This window comes from Oncorhynchus nerka, linkage group LG14, assembly GCF_034236695.1.
Source record: "Oncorhynchus nerka isolate Pitt River linkage group LG14, Oner_Uvic_2.0, whole genome shotgun sequence".
Taxonomy (NCBI): Eukaryota; Metazoa; Chordata; class Actinopteri; order Salmoniformes; family Salmonidae; genus Oncorhynchus; species Oncorhynchus nerka.
The window spans coordinates 59,690,002-59,706,024 of record NC_088409.1 but is presented as its reverse complement, the minus strand read 5'-3'; the positions used below and the strand labels follow the sequence as shown (position 1 = coordinate 59,706,024).

The 16,023-nt window shown below is 43.7% G+C and overlaps 1 protein-coding gene across 2 annotated transcripts; it reads right to left on the bottom strand.

The window, feature by feature from the left end:
* Positions 1–71: 71 nt before the first annotated feature.
* On the bottom strand, positions 72–9,649 carry LOC115141564 (A-kinase anchor protein 12-like). Of its 2 annotated transcripts, XM_065000210.1 has the most exons (4): positions 9,387–9,649; positions 5,751–5,828; positions 1,631–3,544; positions 72–619 (listed from the first exon to the last, which is right to left on the bottom strand). In XM_065000210.1, exons 3-4 carry the CDS (start codon positions 3,351–3,353, stop codon positions 597–599), a joined length of 1,746 nt encoding a protein of 581 aa, XP_064856282.1. In that variant the 5' UTR covers positions 3,354–3,544; positions 5,751–5,828; positions 9,387–9,649; the 3' UTR covers positions 72–596. The 2 variants fall into 2 exon arrangements, with proteins under 2 accessions (XP_064856282.1, XP_029536409.1); XM_029680549.2 differs by lacking the exon at positions 5,751–5,828.
* Positions 9,650–16,023: the final 6,374 nt, after the last annotated feature.

Here is a 16,023-nt window from a genome sequence, read left to right as displayed (position 1 = left end):
TTGATCAACAAAACATAACAATACTGCGTTAGTGAGAAGATGTGTTTAGAAAAAAACAAACCCTTTTTGACTTAATATTTTATGGTGGTTTATTCATGTACACAACAGTCTAAAAACAACACAGAAAGAGATTAGAACACATTACTTCATTAATCCACATTGGGGGGCAATCATTTCAAATGTGTTCTCGGGTGCACTTTGAAATATCTATTGACAAAACTACAAATAAAATGGCAATTGATATAAAACTAAGTCTTTTTTTTCTTCTTCTGGAATGAGAGATCATAGAGATGAACATTTGACAAGGATGTAACGTTTTCCTTTTTTTTGACAATATAAAATCTCACTAGTAGAGGACAAGCAAAACATTTACATTGATAATGGAATGGTAAGCAAGAACTGCACTGATTGATGACTGAATTATTGCTTTGGAGTATTTTTTTTCATCTATATGGATTGCATCGCTCTCACCATGGTGAATTGTGGCGTAAACATGTGATTATTCCGGTTTTGGGGGGAGGGAGGGAGGGAGGGGGGGGAAATCAAAGCTCCTCGCTGAACGAATCCCATGCAGATCTAATCCTCTTTGTGTGTCGTCACACGTTTCCCGCCTTTTTTTCTGGTGAATGATAACAGAAAAGATTGGATATATTAAAATATATATTTAAATCATAACATTCAAAGAAAACGTTTTAATTAGTAGCAGACAAGGTGCTGACAGATAATCTTAGGTTTTAAGTGTTAGTATTACTCAAGACTTTTGGACACAGATTCACAGCATATTCTACTTACTCCATAGGGTAAATAACAATATTGTAGACATGGTCGCTGACTGAAAACTGTGAATGAAACATGTGAGGTAAAAACTACTTTCATCGATAAACTGGTACCTCAGGGAGAAAGGTGCTTAATCTTGTTCCTGGACAGCCCAAGTGACACTTAAAAAAAAAAACTTACTAATCCTTTGATTGACAAAACATTGATGTCAGTTGACCCGCTTTCCCTACAATATTGAAGAGACCTTGTTATACACAGTGACCTTTCTATTGTGTGCTGTGACATGGATACCTAAGAGTAATCCTTAAGTTCAGTGGTTCTTTTGCTGACTATTTACATGCTTCATGTTACCTACTGCAGCGTTGAGTGTCCTTAAAGGGATTTCAGCGTGTTGCATCAAAGTAGGTGAATGGATTTCAGTATCACATAACTACACTACGCTTCCACTTAAAGCTTCACCCAGCACCATAACTGGGGGGGAACCCTGCTCAAAGAGTAAAAGCTCAATTACGAAATCTGGGGTAATTCCCATTATTGGCAGAATGAGAACACGTCAGACCATTGTCCAGGAAGTTCTTCTCATTCTCTAACTGTTCAGTGGCAGCTGACATAACTGTCTGTATGATGGATGCAGCAGCCTCATAGAGCATCCTCTTCTGCGCTTCCTCTTGGTCATGTGGCTCAGCATTGGTCTCCCCTGACTCAGAATGGGACCCTCCATTTTGAGAAGGTCCCTCCCCCCCGGCCTCTAACTCAAAAAAGCTAGTCCCTAGTTCTAATTTGCCCTCTGTCATCATGTTAGCTCCATTTAGCTGGAGATCATCACCACAGTCTATTTCTGCTGCAAACTCACCGCTTTGGGCTACTGCATTTCCTGTGCCGAGGTTCAGGATCTTGGTGTCCATCGACGAGTTGGTGTTTTCTTGTTTGGCCTCGTCTGTTGGTCCGTCCTTTTTCAGAGTCGTTTCATGATTGTGTGTGGCTTCTTCTTCGGGCGTGCCGTTCGAGCAACCATTCTCACAGTTGGTTTTCACTTCTGCCGCAGGCTCTGCCGGTGCTGCAGGCTCAGCTGAGTTGGCCTTCTCTGGCTCAGGACCAGACGGTGTGCTCGTTGCGAGCTCCTTTGCCTCTCCATCGGCGACTGTGTGCTCATTGGCCACCTGAGCCTCTCCTTTGTCGTTGCTCTCGCCCTGGGCAGCGTCAACTTCTCCCTGCTGACTGTCAGACGTGCCAGCCGCGTCCTCTGTGTCGTTCGCCTCCCCGTCTGCCGCCTGCTGACTGTCAGACGTGCCAGCTGGGGCAGCCTCGTCCTCTGTGTCTTTCGCCTCCCCATCTGCCGCCTCCTTACCCTCCTTCGGAGCTCCGTCTCCCTGGTCCACGCTGGTGCTCTTCCCCTTTCGCATGATGAAGTTTTTCAGCGAAACGGCGCGGTTAAAGTGTGTTCGCTTGGCCTTGGCCGACTTGGCCTGCTCTTTGCCTGCCTCTTCCATCTGCTCGGCCGGTTCAGATGCGGCAGCACCTTCCTCCTCCCCGCTGGCAGCCACCGTGTCTGCTGACCGCTTGGACTTGTGGATCACGCGTTTCTTGAAGGAGGTCCAAATGTCATCTGCGTGTTGGTTCATTGATTTGTGTGGGGCGGCGGTGGCTCCCTTTTCCTCCTCTCCGTCTGTGTTTGTCTTCTCCTGTGTTTCGCCGTCTACCTGCGCCTTGGCTTCGTCTGTTTCAGGCGCAGCCGCTTCATCGTTCTCTGTGGCATTTTCCTCAACTTCCGCCTTCTCACCCGTAGTGGCTTTGCTGATGCCTACGACTGACGGGTCTCTTTTCAGTCCCTGGAATGTCCATGACCTTTTCAATTTCCACCGTTTCTGGCCACTGGATTCTGAAGTCTTGGAGTCCAGTGTACTTGAGTCACCAGGCGTGCCCCCAGATGCACCCTCGCTACCTTCAGCCTCCTTAGACTCTTCTGTGCTCTTCTTGTGACTCTTCTGGGCCATAAGCTTCTTAAAGGAATGCCAGCGTTTAATGTGTTTGGTCGCTGCACTAGAGGCAGGCTTCTCTGATCCTTCTGCTGCTGGGGCATCTTCCAGTTGGTCCACTGTGGCATTGAGGGCCCCAGGGTCCTCTAACCTGTCCAAGGATTTGGATCGGACCTTCACCTGGTTCTCCGGAGCTTTCTCAATGGCCTGGTCCTCAGCCGCTGCCTCTGTGCCATTGGCTGCCGGCTCCTCTGCTTGGTCAGAGGCCTTTTTCTGCTCTGTGTTGCCCTCTCCATTAGCCTCCACAGCCTCTGTGCTCTGCTCCTTCTTCTTCTTCCCTCCCATGACTTTTCCCAGCCCACTCTTATTCAGAAAGGAAGAGAAAATATTCTCAGAGGCCTGTTTAGCTTTGCCATCGGCCGGCTGCTCTGTGCTCTGTTTGGTCTCCCCGGCTGGATGTGCCTCTTCGGGTGGAGACGTGACAGCCTCCGTGACAGCCTCTGTGACAGTCTCTGAGATTTTGGGCTCCACCTCTGTTTTAGTCTCGGTGGTGGTGCCATCTTCCTGTACAGGCGCTGAACATGCTTCTGTCGCCGCCATATCCGCAAAAAGATGTCTGTGTCGTTATATCCCCACTTTTTCTTCAGTAGTTCAGGTTAGTTCCTTTAGTGATTGAATGGACTGAGTTCATTGATCACGAGCTGACACGTATGGCAGTATTCCCATCCAACTTCCCTTTGGAGAGGAGGGCCTCTGCATCATATTCTGTAGTGAGAATGAGGGCCACGAACCTGGTGGAAATTAAATGAGAAGGGATTAAATGTATAAATCAACAACACAGACAGTCCATTAGTTAGTCTTGGATACTCCAGACAGAGCTGATAGAATACACAGTGCATCTCTACAACAGCAAAGGCCTGCTCAAATGGTTTTAAAGCCAATGCATCCAAGCACAAACCAACATAATGTAACGTGACAAATGCTATGTGAGGGGTGATGGCCATTTTGAAGAATGAGGAAATGACATGAATGGCCCGGAGCAGTCATAGGGGAATAAACACATGGCATAACATGCTCCAGATAATCTCATGTTGCCACAAGGGTCTGACTCCTGTCACCTAGATGCTAGAGAGCATTGCTGTTTAAGAAAATAGGATCTGTGGTTTTGTTTACAATTCAGCACTATTTGAAGAGTTTATTTCTGGGCTTTAGTATCCAGGAAAAACAAGCTGACATCCTAGTAAGGTTGAACAATAACATGCAATGACAGCAGAGGCGAGTGAAAAATAGAACATCTAAAGCAAATCTCCATAAAGGACAATGTCAAAGAATCAGAGCTTGGATTTCTTGTATTTTATTTTACGAAAATCTACACGAGGCATAGCTCATTTTAACATTTATAGACATAATAAGCCACCGTGATAATGTTTATCAGGGAAATTGCTTATCATTGCATCATAACATCAGTAAAGGTTATAGGCAACACATAGGCAACTCTGGCCATGATTTTCTAGACTTGAGTCCCCCCCAGTCCCCCCTCCCCCTTTCAACCACAGACCCCCCCCCCTTTCAACCACAGACAACCCCTTTATCTCCCATCATGTGCTGTGTAGTGCTGACCTTGTTTTCCAGTCGGCAGTGGGTTATTTTGTAACGTAGCTATGTCATCCATGGTTATACTATTTTTATAGCATAGTACAGATTTCTATAAATCATCCAGCTGAGAATTTGAACGAATCTATTTCGTCTCCAATCTAAAACACCAGAGGGGCACCTGCTGATGTAAACCAGTCACATACTTTGGAATATTCGATTAATCAAACGGACCCTATGAATGCATGTGACGTAAAATGAGTAACATACATTGTAATACAACTGTCTTGTATTTTGAGAGGAGCACGATGCCAATAACACATTTTAATCGGATTTCCGAGTTAGGATACTACTGCGTGAAAAGGAACGAGCGTCTGTGGGGGGAGTGGAGACCACGCTTACATGTCCTGCCACAAGGACAATCGCGCGCTTTAGCCTTTTTGTCCCGTTTTCATCTGAGCACTCTTCTCCCTTTGTTACGTTAAACCAGCAGTGAGCGCGAGGGGGTTTAGACGCTGCGATTGAGTTTAGCTGTGAGCTCCAATCATGCGCTGCCGAAATAGAAGATCATTCTAATGAGAGAGGGGGTGGGGTGCCACCAGTGTGTCGTGAACAACAATAACGTGAGCAACAATAGTGGCACCGGAGGTTCCCATTCAAAATAAAAGTCCCCCATTATAAAATGAAGCAAACGGATTTTATTAAATGTGGAATCATTCCACAGTTGGAACTAGATAATGTTTTTATTTTTAGGAATGTTGTTATATGTTGTTATATAAAGTAAACAAAAATGCAATTATTAATTTGCCCCCCCCCAAAAAAATAAATAAATAATAATAATATATATATATATTGAAATTGCACTGCATAGCCTACTTATAACAGTGGTGTATTTATACTTTACTTTACTATTTTACGTGTTGTCATCCATACTGCCGCCGATCTGGCGGACTCACTAAATACAAATACTGTGATTGTAAATTATGTCTGGGTGTTGGAGTAAGCCCTTGTCTGTCCGTTAATAAAAAAAAAACATTTGGTTTCCTTAATATAAGAAATTTTACTCAAGTTTGACAACTGAGTACTTTTTCCACCATTGCTACTTCAGTGGAGGCTCCTTAGAGGAGGAAGGGGAGGACCATCCTCCTCAGTAAATTTCATAAAAATAAAAATAGTGAAAAAAGTTAGGATTTTTAGATAAAACTATACTACATATATTCACGTCACCAAATAATTGATTAAAACACAATTTTACAATGAAATTCTACAGTAACAAAGCAGCACTCTATAGGATAGTGCCATTGTGTAGCCGGAGGACAGCTAGCTTCTGTCCTCCTCCTGGTACATTGACTTCAATACAAAACCTAGGAGGCTGACGGTTCTCACCCCATTCCATAGACTTACCCAGTAATTATGACAACTTCCGGAGGACGTCCTCCAACCTATCTGAGCTGTTGCAGCATGAACTGACATGTTGTCCACCTAATCAAAGGATCAGAGAATGAATCTAGTATTGAAAGCATAAGCTACAGCTAGCTAGCACTGCAGTGCATAAAATGTGGTGTGTAGTTGACTCAAAGGGAGAGAAAGACAATAATTGAATAGTTTTGAACAAATTAAATGATTCCAAAATTAAGGAGAAGCCAGTGAGAGAGAGCAAGAGAGAGGGAGCTAGCTAGCTACATTCGGTTGTATTTTCAAACGTTCACTTAGCTAGGGAATACAGCTAGCTAGTTTAACCTACTCAAAACCTGGCTCAAACAGAGAGGGATGCTATGTTAGCTAGCTGGCCATGGCTATCCAACAATGAAACTCTTCCAAGTCAAGGTAAGCTTTTGGTTTAATTCATTTATTGTCACCGGGCCCGCCGGTGTAACTGCTAAACTGCTTAATGATTGTTTACTGTACTGCATGATTGTAGCAGGTTTACAAACACGTTAGTCCTCGTAGCTATGTAGACTACATGTTAGCTAATATGGTGACCACGATGTAGACTGTGTCTAGCGGTTAGCAGTCATGATATGAAGGTTTGGCTTGGAAAGGTTTTCTCGCCTGGTCAAAGACAGCTGCAACTGTATTAAAAACAAAAAACGGAAATATCACATTTACATTAGTATTTTAGACCCTTTACTCAGTACTTTGTTGAAGCACCTTTGGCAGCAATTACAGCCTTGAGTCTTCTTGGGTATGACGCCACAAGCTTGGCACACCTGTATTTGGGGAGTTTCTCCCATTCCTCTCTGCAGATCCTCTCAAGCGCTGTCAGGTTGGATGGGGAGCATTGCTGCACAGCTATTTTCAGGTATCTCCAGAGATGTTCGATCGGGTTCAAGTCCGGGCCCCTCAAGGACATTCAGACCTGTCCCGAAGCCACTCCTGCTTTGTCTTGGCTATGTGCTTAGGTTTGTTGTCCTGTTGGAAGGTGAACCTTCGCCCCAGTCTGAAGTCCTGAGTGCTCTGGAGCAGGTTTTCATCAAGGATCTCTCTGTTGGGTTCTTTGTCACCTCCCTGACCAAGGCCCTTCTCCCCCGATTGCTGAGTTTGATTGGGTGGCCCGCTCCAGGAAGAGACTTGGTAGTTCCAAGCTTCTTCCATTTAAGAATGATGGTGGCCACTGCATTCTTGGGGACCTTCAATGATGCAGACATTTGTTGGTACCCTTCCCCAGATCTGTGTCTCGACACAATCCTGTCTTGGAGCTCTACGGACAATCCCTTAGACCTCATGGCTTGGTTTTTGCTCTGACATGCACTGTCAACTGTGGGACCTTATATAGACAGGTGTGTGCCTTTCCAAATCATGTCCAATCAATTGAATTTACCACGGGTGGACTCCAAAGAAGTTGTAGAAACATCTCAAGGATGATCAATGGAAACAGGATGCACCTGAGCTCAATTTCGAGTCTCATAGCAAAGGGTCAGAATACTTGTGTAAATAAGGTATTTCTGTGTTTTTATTTTTTAATACATTTTCTAAAAAATCTAAAAACTGAGAATTGTTTTTTTAAAACCATATGTAACAAACTGTGGGAAAAGTCAAGGGGTTTAAATACTTTCCGTAGGAACCGTATTCAGCGAGCAAAGTAATCACGACGTTTTGATGTCCCTTCTATAAAAGTGATCTGTGTTTGCGTGTGATCAAGGGTGTATTCATTCTGCCGATTCCGTTGAAAAACGCTTCTTCAACAGAAGCAAATGGAAGGAAACCGGGACATAGCTAAATTTGTCCAACGGAAACTCATTTGCAACTGTTGGACTATTGATTACACCCTAGATCAGCTAGATGTGCACCTACATTGTAAACTTTCATTCATAGACTAGGTTGTAGCAACCTCATGATGGGTACAGGGAAAAGTTGAGTATCATGTAGTAGGCTAAACCTATCAATGTTACATTGAGCTGGGTGAATGGAATATTAATGACAGTCATCCAATATGCTGTAATATAAATAAGGACATGCTACAAAAAAAGCATCCTCCCTCATCTTAAATGGCACCGACCGCCATATACACTGTACTGTACAACCTATTGATTGTGCATCCATGAAACGGGGTATCTGCCTGACACCCGCAGAACATAACTCTGTAGAGTTTACATACATATTAGCATCTTAGCTCTTATTGCGGGACTTTGACTGTGGAAAATCACCTACTATTTTTTTTTAAAACCATTATTTAACTAGTTTATTATGAGTATTGAATATTCATAATGCACCCTACAGCCTAACCTATGGATTGTGTACCCATGAAATGGGGTATCAGCCTACTCAGTGACACCCATGTAGAGTTCACACAAATATTAGCTAGTATTGCGCATAACAAACTAACTTGGGAGATGACTTTCCAAGTCCACTTCCCACGGCTGTGTATGTAGTCGAACTTGAATACGTTTCAATTGGGGGACTTTTATTTTGAAGGCGAACCACCGATTCCACTACTGTTGCTCACGCTAATGTTGTCCACGGACCACTGGTGAAAAAGCCAATGCAAATGCTCGAGACAGCAGGTGCCCGTCCTTTTCAAACGCTCATTTGCATTGCTAACGTGATTCACAAATCCCCCCCCATTTTGTGTAGGCTAGTCTAAAAATAAGCGCCTATCGAAATGTTTTTACTGATAGTTTCCTCTCGAAATGTTTGAGCTATATACTCTATGTAAGGGAATTCAACAACCACAACTACAGAAATGGTTTCCAAGTTGCTGCCAAGACGCATTCAGAACAATAGATGGGCTTGCCTATTGAGAAAGCTGGGCCGCGTTATAACGCGTAAATGCATCATCATAGACAAAAGTCATGTCGGGAAAAAAAAAAGATTTATAGCCATCTTTTCGATGAATGAAGCGATATTACATTCAGAGAATTCTTGAAGCAACACAGACGTGATTAATATAATATGAAATCCTCAGAGGAAAACAACTCAAGCGCCAAATTCCCAGCAAATGCAGCGCTTGTCTGTTGTGGTGAAACTGATAGACTAGACTACACATTCTCGAAACCTCCATCCCAAGCGCCAGTTTTCCCTCTCCTGAGAGATTACATTTGTATGTTGGAATTGAGGTCCTACTTAGCCCCGTTTAAATTCACACTTGAATGCGTTTAATTATAATGTGTGAGGGGGCAGTCTAGCGAATGGCGTGGAAGTTGAATGAATGAGGAGCCTCAGGGACTCAGGCACCAAATTACATTGTTTTTGAGCGCACAATTGTCTTCCCAAACAAATGGTTATCGAAACAAAGCAATGGCAGAAAAAAAACGTTTAATTTATGTAGGCTATCTTATGTACCCAGAGTTGATATGCGTAGAGCGAGCATGTATCAGCCATCAACAGCCTGTTCAGTCCCTTAACGTTGAGATCCTCCAACAAAAACCAAGATGAGCTCCCCATCCAAGAGTTTCATCAACAATAGCCATATTGTATGACTATAAAGGTTAATTAAACGGTAAATGGAAATCACAGGAGTTAATCATTATATGCATTTAATACCGCGTTTAACAAACACTATAATAGACTACAAGAAAAAAACGAATAATATATACAAACCTTGTTTCGTGTGTCTAAATCCGTTTCTGTGTGCGGGAGAAAGGTAATAATCTGCTCCAGACGGTAAAAGACACTGAAACTAAATCCCCGCTTGCATCCTCATGCCTTGAAGCAGCCAACCCAGTGTTAAGAATTGCGCGGGGACGTGAGGGTCGCGTTGGTATTAACAGACGCGCAGCTGCGGCTCCGCAAATGCACACCATCTATCTCACCCCGTTGCCCTTAGCAACCATGGATATCACCCCACCCCCACTGCTAAGAGGGTTAGAGTACGGTTCGGAAATTGTTTCCCGCAGTAATTTGCCCAGTCAGAGGCTCGGAGCCACTTGCATTTGATTTGTGTAAATCTGTGCGATTTAATAAAGCCCATTGTTTTGAATCTTTGTCTTGAACTCATGTGACTTGGCAACAATGACCTTTCAAGCACACGAAGAAGAATTGACACCAGGACTGTCCACCAATTGACTGTCCATTGAAATGCCAATGCATTTCATCTATAACACAATGTCCGCCACCAATGAAATACACAGAGGAAAATCCCTTTTTATACACAGAGGAAAATCCCTTTTTATACACAGAGGAAAATCCCTTTTTATACACAGAGGAAAATCCCTTTTTATACACAGAGGAAAATCCCTTTTTATACACAGAGGAAAATCCCTTTTTATTACAGCATCTTTTTTCTCTTCTGGAAACCACCTCTTGATTCCACACTATGTGACAGCCTTCATCTCACCAAGCAGCGTTATTCAGTGAGTCGGCCATGTTGGAGAGCCGAGTGGCCATGTGCTTGCCATACAGTGAGACTGCAAAACAGAAGACAAATGAAGGTGTATGGAGAGAAATAGCCTATCACAAATATTCCATCAGTGGGCCTGGGGCGCCAGAGCAGAGGGAGGATGCAGCGGAACATTATGCTGTGTGCTCAGGCAGTCTGTATTTGTCTGTATTATGGATCCCCATCAGCTACTCTTCCTGGGGTCCGGCAAAATTAAGGCAGTTATACAATTTAAAAAACATTACAATACATCCATTACAGAATTCACAACACACTAAGTGTGTGCCCTCAGGCCCATACTCCACTATGACATGTCTACAATGCAAAATCCATATGTACGTGTGTGTATAGTGTGTATGTTATCATGTGTGTGTATACATGTGTCTGTACCTATGTTTTTGTTAATTCACAGTCCCCGCTGTTCCATAAGGTGTATTTTTACCTGCTTTTTGAATCTGATTCTACTGCTTGCATCAGTTACCTGATGTGGAATAGAGTTCCATGCAGTCATGGCTCTATGTAGTACTTTGCGCCTCCCGTAGTCTGTTCTGGACTTGGGGACTGTGAAGAGACCTCTGGTGGCATGTCTTGTGGGGTATGCATGGGTGTCCGAGCTGTGTGCTAGTGTTTCAAACAGACCTTTCAGCTTATCAACACCTCTTACAAGAACAAGTGGTGAGGAAGTCAGTCTCTCTTCCACTTTGAGCCAGGAGAGATTGACATGCATGTCATTAATGTTAGCTCTCCGTGTACTTTTAAGGGCCAGCTGTGCTGCCCTGTTCTGAGCCAACTGCAATTTTCCCAAGTCCCTCTTTGTGGCACCTGACCACACGACTGAACACTGGACCAGGTGCGACAAAACCAGGGCCTGTAGGACCTGCCTTGTTGATAGTGTTAAAGAAGGCAGAATTATGGACAGACTTCTCCCCATCTTAGCTACTACTGTTGTATCAATATGTTTTGACCATGACAGTTTACAATCCAGAATTACTCCAAGCAGTTTAGTCACATCAACTTGCTCAATTTCCACATTACGAGATGTAGTTTAGGTTTAGGGTTTAGTGAATGATTTGTCCCAAATACAATGCTTTTCATTTAGGAAATATTTAGGACTAACTTATTCCTTGCTACCCATTCCGAAACAAACTGCAGCTCTTTGTTAAGTGTTGCAGTCATTTCAGTCGCTGACATGTATATTGTTGAGTCATCCGCATACATATGTAACGGAAGTGAAATAGCTAGCTAGTTAGCGGTGGAGCGCGCTAAATAGCGTTTCAATCGGTGGCGTCACTTGCTCTGAGTCCTTGAAGTAGTTGTTCACCTTGCTCTGCAAGGGCCGTGGATTTTGTGGAGCGATGGGTAACGATGCTTCGTGAGTGACTGTTGTTGATGTGTGCAGAGGGTCCCTGGTTCGCGCCCGGGTATGGGCGAGGGGATGGACTAAAGTTATACTGTTACATTGATGCTGTTGACCCGGATCACTGGTTGCTGCGGAAAAGGAGGAGGTCAAAAGGGGGGTGAGTGTAACGGATGTGAAATGGCTAGCTAGTTAGCGGTGGTGCGCGCTAAATAGCGTTTCAATTGGTGACGTCACTTGCTCTGAGACCTTGAAGTAGTGGTTCCCCTTGCTCTGCAAGGGCCGCGGCTTATGTGGAGCGATGGGTAACGATGCTTCGTGGGTGACTGTTGTTGATGTGTGCAGAGGGTCCCTGGTTCACGCGAGGGGACGGTGTAAAGTTATACTGTTACACATAGGCACACTGGCCTTATTCAAAGCCAGTGACATGTCGTTCGTAAAGATTGTTAAACGCAAAGGGCCTAAACAGCTACCCTGGGGAATTCATACTTCTATCTGGATTATGTTTGAGAGGCTTCCATTAAAGAACACCCTCTGTGTTCTGTTAGACAAGTAACTCTTTATCCACGTTAAAGCAGTGGGTGTAAAGCCATAACACATACGTTTTTTCCAGCTGCAGACTATGATCGATAATGTCAAAAGCTGCACTGAATTCTAACAAAACAGGCCCCACAATCATATCATCAATTTCTCTCAGCCAATCATTGGTCATTTGTGTAAGTGCCGTGCTTGTTGAGTATCCTTCCCTACATGCGTGCTGAAAGTCTGTTGTCAATTTGTTTACTGTGAAATAGCATTGTATCTGGTCAAACACAATTTTTTCCAGAAGTTTACTAAGGGTTGGTAACAGGCTGATTGGTCAGCTATTTGAGCCAGTAAAGGGGGCTTTACTATTCTTGGGAAGCGGAATGACTTCAGCTTCCCTCCATGCATGAGGGAACACACTTTCCAGTAGGCTTAAATTGAAGATGTGGCAAATAGCAGTGACAATATCATCCGATATTATCCTCGGTAATTTTCCATCCAGATTGTCAGACCCTGGTGGCTTGTCATTGTTGATAGACAACAATCATTTTTTCACCTCTTCCACACAGACTTCACAGAATTCAAAAGTACAATTCTTGTCTTTCATAATTTGGTCAGATATACTTGGATGTGTAGTGTCAGCGTTTGTTGCTGGCATGTTATCTTGCCAATGAAAAGTAATTAAAGTAGTTGGCAATATCAGTGGGTTTTGTGATAAATGAACCATCTGATTCAAAGAATGATGGAGCCGAGTTGGCTTTTTTCCCAAACATTTCATTTAAGGTGCTCCAAACCTTTTTTACTATCATTCTTTATATCGTTCATCTTTGTTTCATAGTATAGTACATTTTTATTTTTATTTATCTTAGTCACATGATTTCTTAATTTGCAGTATGTTTGCCAATCAGTTGGGCTGCCAGACTTAATTGTCATACCTTTTGCCTCATCCCTCTCAACCATACAATTTTTCAATTCCTCATCAATCCAAGGGGATTTAACTGTTTTTACAGTCATTTTCTTAATGGTTGTGTACTTATTAGTAAATGGAATAAGCAATTTCATAAATGTGTCAAGTGCAGTGTCTGGTTGCTCCTCATTACACACCACAGACCAGCAAATATTCTTTACATCATCAACATATGGATGCCAACATCATATTTGTCTGTGCCTCTCAGTTTTAATATTGGACTAAATGTGTCCCCTGGATAGAGTAAATGGTGTGCTGCACTGGAAAAGCATTGCTGTGTGATTAATATTTCATAAGACAGTGCATCTGCTAGGACTTGGTCTCTTTCGCTCCCTGAGCCTTAATTTCCTTGTGGAGGATGCCAGCGTGTCTGTCTGAGCAGGTTAGGCTACACCGCTGGCTTTGAGTCAGCTAGGCATCCGTTTTATGATTAAGGGCACAGGAGGCCACAGTGCAGCTGTGTCATGCATGAATCCATGGGAAATCATCTCCTTATATGGAGGGGGAGGGTGTTGCATGGTGCATCAAGGGGTTTAAGAAAGGTGCATACATTAACTGAAGCAGGAATTCAGAATGTCACCTAAATTCTGCTCAATAAATCATTTGGTGGGCTTAGCTTGGGAGGGTGGATGGATGGCTCCTCTGTTACACTCGGTGGAGTTTCTACACTCTAGTTTACCCAGACCATCCATGCTTCCTCAACAACAACAACAACACAGTGGGCTCTCCCCAGTAACCCTAAGTTAGCTGTTCTTTTGGGCGTGGCCAATTAGCCCCAGAGTGGGGTGTTTGTCTTTTGTGTGGGATCACCAGCTAGAACGGCTGGCTTTGCCATGCCTCTGACCAGCTTAGGCAGGCTGAAGCCAACGTGCCTGAAATATTTCATCATTCCTTCCCCTCCACCACTGGCTGATCCAATCAGAGAATACATTATTTTCACCTGCTATCTGAGTGAGTGAAACCCAATGTCATTTGTATGTCACAGACAGGTAGAGGGAAAGCTGTCTGTGCCTGGAGAGGCTTTCGCCGCCTCTTATGAAGTGTGTGTAGGGTAATGATATATTTGCCATTCAAGGGCTTGATCATAAATAACACCCATTCAGATACACCATTACATTTCAGTCATTTAGCAGACACTCTTATCCAGAATGACTTAAAGGAGCAATTAGGATTAAGTGCCTTGCTCAAGGGTGACCGACAGATTTTTCATCTAGTCGGCTCAGGGATTCGAACCATTGACCTTTCGGTTACCGGCCCACCGCTATTAACCACTAGGCTACCTGCCACCATCACAGACAGTATGAATTAAGTGCCAACCTACAAGGGATGGGAGCTTTGAACAGTGTCATATTAATGGCTTTAGTTTTTGGCATTCTGCATTGGATGTCTCTCAGCTCTCAGACCCAGACATCCCACAGCCAGCAGAGTCCCTCTACAGGGACTGAAACATAAAATCGAATGTACCCCAAGCAGTGGAGGGATTTCAGTGTCAACACATTTAAGTGAAGCTGCGAGGGCGTTGTGAATGGCATAGGCAGAGCTCACAAGGTGTTTGTCTCTGCCTCCCTAACGCCTGGCAACAGCGTGTGCGTGTTTGTATTTGAGCATACACGCCTGCTGTGCGCGTCAGGAAGCAAGTGTGTGTGTGGGGGTGTTGGGTGCCTCAGCTCTGGCAGGCTCAGCTGAAGGCCGTGTCTGGCTCACGACACTACCTGTCAACTCCAGTTCCCGCTTTCTTGTCCAGGGCGACAAGGTCTTATTTTAAGAAGCCGGTTCCTGCAGCCTGATGAGCAGCACGTGCTCTGACACGCAGCCGTAAACACGGGCGCTGGCAACCAATCGAATTGCATCTGCAGCCACTCCATTTACTGCACATAGATTTACAATAGGCCGACACCACTGTCTATAAATGTGTGGGGTTACAGAAGGATTAAGCCTTCCATTTAATCAATGTGGACTGCAGAAACAATGACGAAGAATAGGAAGACCATGGAGGAGGAGTCAGGGTTAAAGAGAGAGGGGGGGAGAGGGGGAACTTTTCAATGCCTGTGCTTTGATGCATGCCTCAAATCAAATCAAATTTTATTTGTCACATACACATGGTTAGCAGATGTTAATGCGAGTGTAGCGAAATGCTTGTGCTTCTAGTTCCGAAAATGCAGTAATAACCAACGAGTAATCTAACCAAACAATTCACAACAACTACCTTATACACACAAGTGTAAAGGGAGGAAGAATATGTACATAAAGATATATGAATGAGTGATGGTACAGAACGGCATAGGCAAGATGCAGTAGATGGTATCGAGTACAGTATATACATATGAGATGAGTAATGTAGGGTATGTAAACATATAAAAGTGGCATTGTTTAAAGTGGCTAGTGATACATGTATTACATAAAGATGGCAAGATGCAGTAGATGGTATAGAGTACAGTATATACATATGAGAAGGGTAATGTAGGCAATGTAAACATTATATCAAGTGGCCTCAGCCAGCCCCCAAATATTTCTCAATACGAATTAAAACAGAGTGGAGGCTATAGGGAGGGGGACGTCATCTGGGCTTATAGTCATTGTCAACTGAGGTAGCCTGTGCACTGGAATTAAAGAGTGCTCGAAAATCTTATCTGACTCAGGAGAGAGCAAGGCACCGCGAAGATATATCTGTGTATTTTAATCTGGCTGATTTGAGACATCCATTAGCATTTAGACTGAAAATGTTGGGGTTTTGATGTGCGCAGTCTCACTCTCTTTTTCTGGGTCCATTTAGGTAATGTCACTTTCCACGGGACATTAATCTGTGTAATTAGGTTTGAGCCACACTCTCCTCTGAAGCAGATCGTGACTGGCTAGAGTACCTTGCTTTTTTTTGTTGCACTTTCTGCCCTGGAGGAAAACAGGTGTAATGCATTATTTTCTCCTGTCTACTTTCTTTCTTATCTTCTGAATTCAGTGCTCATCGAGAGCAGGGAGGAAGCAATGGAGTACATGAACGTTTGACAATGGT

Coding starts and splice junctions, on each gene's coding strand:
- LOC115141564 (XM_065000210.1), bottom strand. CDS start 3,353: ATGGCGGCGACAGAAGCATGTTCAGCGCCTGTACAGGAAGATGGCACC. Junction 620..1,630: donor AAATGCAGTAGCCCAAAGCG/GTGAGTTTGCAG, acceptor ATCATTCACCAG/AAAAAAAGGCGGGAAACGTG.